Raw genomic sequence first — 3,872 nt, forward strand, 5'->3', positions numbered from 1 at the left:
CCCCCCCCCCCATATCATCACATACCCTTCACCATACATAGAGATCGGCATTATGTTATTTTAGTTAGCTTAACAGCTGGTTTGATTTGCATTGAGAGATGATCTTATGGATCATTTCTCGTTTGGCTCTTGCAAAGGTCAAGGGAACTTTATCAGGATGCATAATATCCTGATCCATGTAATAACTGGCCTTTAATAATAAAACTCTGCCTGCCTCTATGGGAATTTAACATAGGGGGGTGTATGCTTATGCCCCCTGTATTTTAAGGAAGAACATTTATTTATTTACAAATGAAAATTGGTGTCCTTAAAAGGTTGGATTTTCCTTTTTTTTATTCCTCTTTTTAATCAACTTCAGCATAGATGTGTAAACTTCTGCAAACCACTGTATGTACTGTAGACATACCAAACAATGAGAATCAAACACATTTGAGCACACATTTACTCAAGATACAACAGAGAGAAATATCTACTTCATAAAGTATGTACACAGTAGCAGTAGAATGTATTTACTGTATAGTTTTGTACTGAAAAAGCTGCATGGCAGGAACTGAATGTTGTTGTTGATAAGATTGCAGGTTCTGGCACGCACATAGCTTGGCAAGCTCCCAAAGTGTGTGTGGAAACTTGACCTGATGCTATCTGTGCTATGTTATGCTCTGAACTACACCACACATCTACAGAGCTGACGTGGAGAGATTAAACAGGAGCTGCAATACAAGTCCTGGTGGAGACAATGCATCCCACTACGCAGCACTGAGTCAACACTTAGATATTTATTTTCATCTAAAGAAAAAGTGTTTTTAATTTAATGATTTGCTGCACTGTAACTTTTATTCTTGTGTTTTATGTGTCTATTCTTCTTAACTGTCTATTCATGTTTTTTATCGGTTTTTGATGCTTATGATTTTTAACTGTTTATACTTGTGTTTTATCTGTTTAACTGTTTTTGTGTAAAGCACTTTGAATTGCCCTGTTGCTGAAATGTGCTCTACAAATAAAGCTGCCTTGCCTTGCCTTGCCTAAAGAAAAACAGTTTTTAATGTAAAGATTAGGATAAAGTGAGTCTTGCAGCCTTGCTAATTATTTGCCAGCTGGTGATGTCACGTGACGTCTGACTTATAAAGTATCTCTGATTCTGATTCAGGAGAGTTAAACCAAGAGATAGTTGTCGCCTCCCCTTTCCACGTGTATCTCCATGAATTGTGCTCTCTTCCTCTCTAGTTCAGTAATGCCGGGCACATGTAACGACCAGATTTTGGGAAGCCTTTCACCCTCAGATCTCTCTATCTCTCTAAGAGGGAGACATGTTCTCACTGGTGTGTGATCCGCTTTCACAACACAACAATCCCAGGGCTCCATCATCAGACTTGTATTAGGGCTCCACTGCAACATTGTGAAGACAAACTAAAAGTGTGTATGGGCTGATAAGCTCGCAGACGGTAGGAAGAGAAAAGACGAAGACGTCTAAATGGCTCACCATCGTCACTCAGGAAGAGCTTATTGAAGCGAAGGCCGCTGGGCTCCATCCCAATGAAGCTGTGCACATACTCCGTGCTGTGGTCATGGACAGCCACAGCGTACTTCAGAGGCTTGACGCAGGACTGCAGACAGAAGGGGACCTTGGTGTCTCCTACTGTGTGCCTACAAAAGACAAAAAGATACCAAGTTATCTGAGTAGACAGATCCGCTGCAATGTCAGCGATTAGAAACAAATTGCACATGAGAAACAGACTACAAAAGGAAAGAGAGGTGCAAAAAATATGTAAAAACCCATTAAGAAGACGCCATTTCATAGAATAATATGTGTTGAGGGAAATCCATAAACTTCAGTAACAGAGTGTTTACAGCATAATAATGATCATTCAGTCCCATGTTATCTTTATGACTTCCACCCTTACACAAACTTAACCATTACACACACCTAGGGACTTTTACAACGGCCTATCAGATTGGGACTGTCTCCTTGGACTAGTTTGGTTTTTACAAGGATGTTTACACTGTACAACATTATGCAATGGCCTGCAATAAATCTAACCCAACACTTATACAACATATATTCTTCTTCTTTGTTAATTAGTGTAAGATGAGATATATTTTGTGAATATTTAATTAAATGACCGTTTATAGAGTTACTAAAATAAGTCCTATCTCCATCATTTGTAGCTTCATAGTGTATTCTATTCCTTGATTTAACAAGGGACTATTTAACACGTTGTAGGCCTACCCTGCCTGTGATTTAGTTAACAGGTTGGCGGAGGGATATGATGAGATGCTGATGCATGGATGTTATGAGTCTTGAGTTGTTCTGCGCTGGTAGAAATGGACCGAGTTACAGTCGAAGCTGTCTCCGTGCTCTGACTCTATCAACACCCCAAAAGTACTTATATATCATCACAACGAGTTAATAGTTAATGCAAATACTCACTAGCGTTATAATAGTACTACTCATGTTAATGTTCCTTTAAACTCGGCCCACAGCCATGACATGCAGTAAAGCTCCATCTACGGATCATTAATCATCGAGGCACTTAAACATAGATTAAACTAATTAGATTAAACACATTTTACAAACTCAGAATGTTTTACTAATACTAATAAACACAATGAATGGTTTCCTAAACTGCAGTTAAAAAAAAATCTGACCTGGCTTGTTAGCAGGCCTTAGCGATATATCGATAATAAATCAACATCGTGATATAAAACTAGACATCGTCTCATACTTTGGATATCGTAACATGGCATGCGTGTTGTCATTTCCTGGTTATAAAGGCCGCGTCACAGTGAAGTGATGTCATTTCCTGGTTATAAAGGCTGCGTCACAGTGAAGTGATGTCATTTCCTGAACCCACCAGACTGTGCCAGCTGTTTTATTATTTGCCTTTACCCACTTAGTCACTGTATCTACGTTACTGATGATTAATACAAATGATAGTCAACGCTGCAATATCGCAGCAATATCGAAATCAAGGTATTTGGTCGAGAATATTCTGATATTTGACTTTATATTTGACTTTCTCCATATGGCCGAGCTCTACTTGTACATTCTTCACTGAAACCCCTGGTCTCCATTTGGTCTTGATTTGACCTCTGGTAACCTGGACTCAGTGATTTCGCTCAGGAATGCACCCGGCACAGAGCTGCCATTATAATGTCATCTGAGAGACATCATCCAAACATTTAAAAACACCACAGTATCCCTTTAACACTCGGTCCTGGTCCTGACGCGGTCTCACCTCTGTCCGTCCACAGTGCACAGAGACACGGCCCACAGGTCAGGGCTGAATTTGGCGAGCTGAGGAATGTAGTCTGCAACCTGAAAGAAAGGTAGAGCAGGTGAAAGAGTGTCGGCACAGCAGCGGCTCACCTCCCACCGCTGACGTCTGCCAGGTCTCAGGTTTTAATGGGAAGCTAACACCACGGCAATACACAAAAACAACCGACAGGTCAAATCTTCCTGTGTTTACCAGAGAGGAAAACAGTCCACCCTCAGTTATCAAAGGGAGTTTCTTTAGAAAATGCTTTGTTTACTTTGAGCATTTTATCTCCTTTTAGTTCCTGGATGCCTTATCACAACCCCCAGAGATGTTTCTTTGCTTTAGTACATCCACACTGAAGCTCACTTAATTTGAGAATGTTTTTTCTTTCTTCATTTTGGACTTTGCTTCACACTAAATGATTGTTTTTGACACCTTAAAACAGAGATCTTTGACAACCAGCCTGCAGAGTAGATCCATTCCAGCTGTGCTTTTCCTGCTTTGACAAGTTAAAATGTCTGCTGTGAAAAAGGTTTCAAGAGATGTTTTTTTACAGTGTGTTCAGGGGACAGGCAGCTAGCAGATAGTGAGATGTTTTTTACAGTGTGTTCAGGG

At 40.2% G+C, this 3,872-nt stretch overlaps 1 protein-coding gene across 5 annotated transcripts in view; it reads right to left on the minus strand.

The window, feature by feature from the left end:
* Nucleotides 1-3,872, minus strand: part of glsb (glutaminase b) — a 43,592-nt gene that overhangs the window by 29,170 nt on the left and 10,550 nt on the right. For all 5 annotated transcript variants that reach the window (XR_004658399.1, XM_034884600.1, XM_034884601.1 and 2 more), the window contains exons 5-6: nt 3,237-3,316; nt 1,481-1,644 (exon numbers count right to left, since the gene is read on the minus strand). Coding sequence is in view for 4 of the 5 variants with exons in the window: in XM_034884600.1 (XP_034740491.1) it covers nt 1,481-1,644; nt 3,237-3,316 (244 nt within the window). In the remaining variant the exon portion in view is untranslated. The remainder of the gene's footprint in view (nt 1-1,480; nt 1,645-3,236; nt 3,317-3,872) is intronic.

Source organism: Etheostoma cragini, chromosome 11 (genome assembly GCF_013103735.1).
Source record: "Etheostoma cragini isolate CJK2018 chromosome 11, CSU_Ecrag_1.0, whole genome shotgun sequence".
Lineage (NCBI taxonomy): Eukaryota > Metazoa > Chordata > Actinopteri > Perciformes > Percidae > Etheostoma > Etheostoma cragini.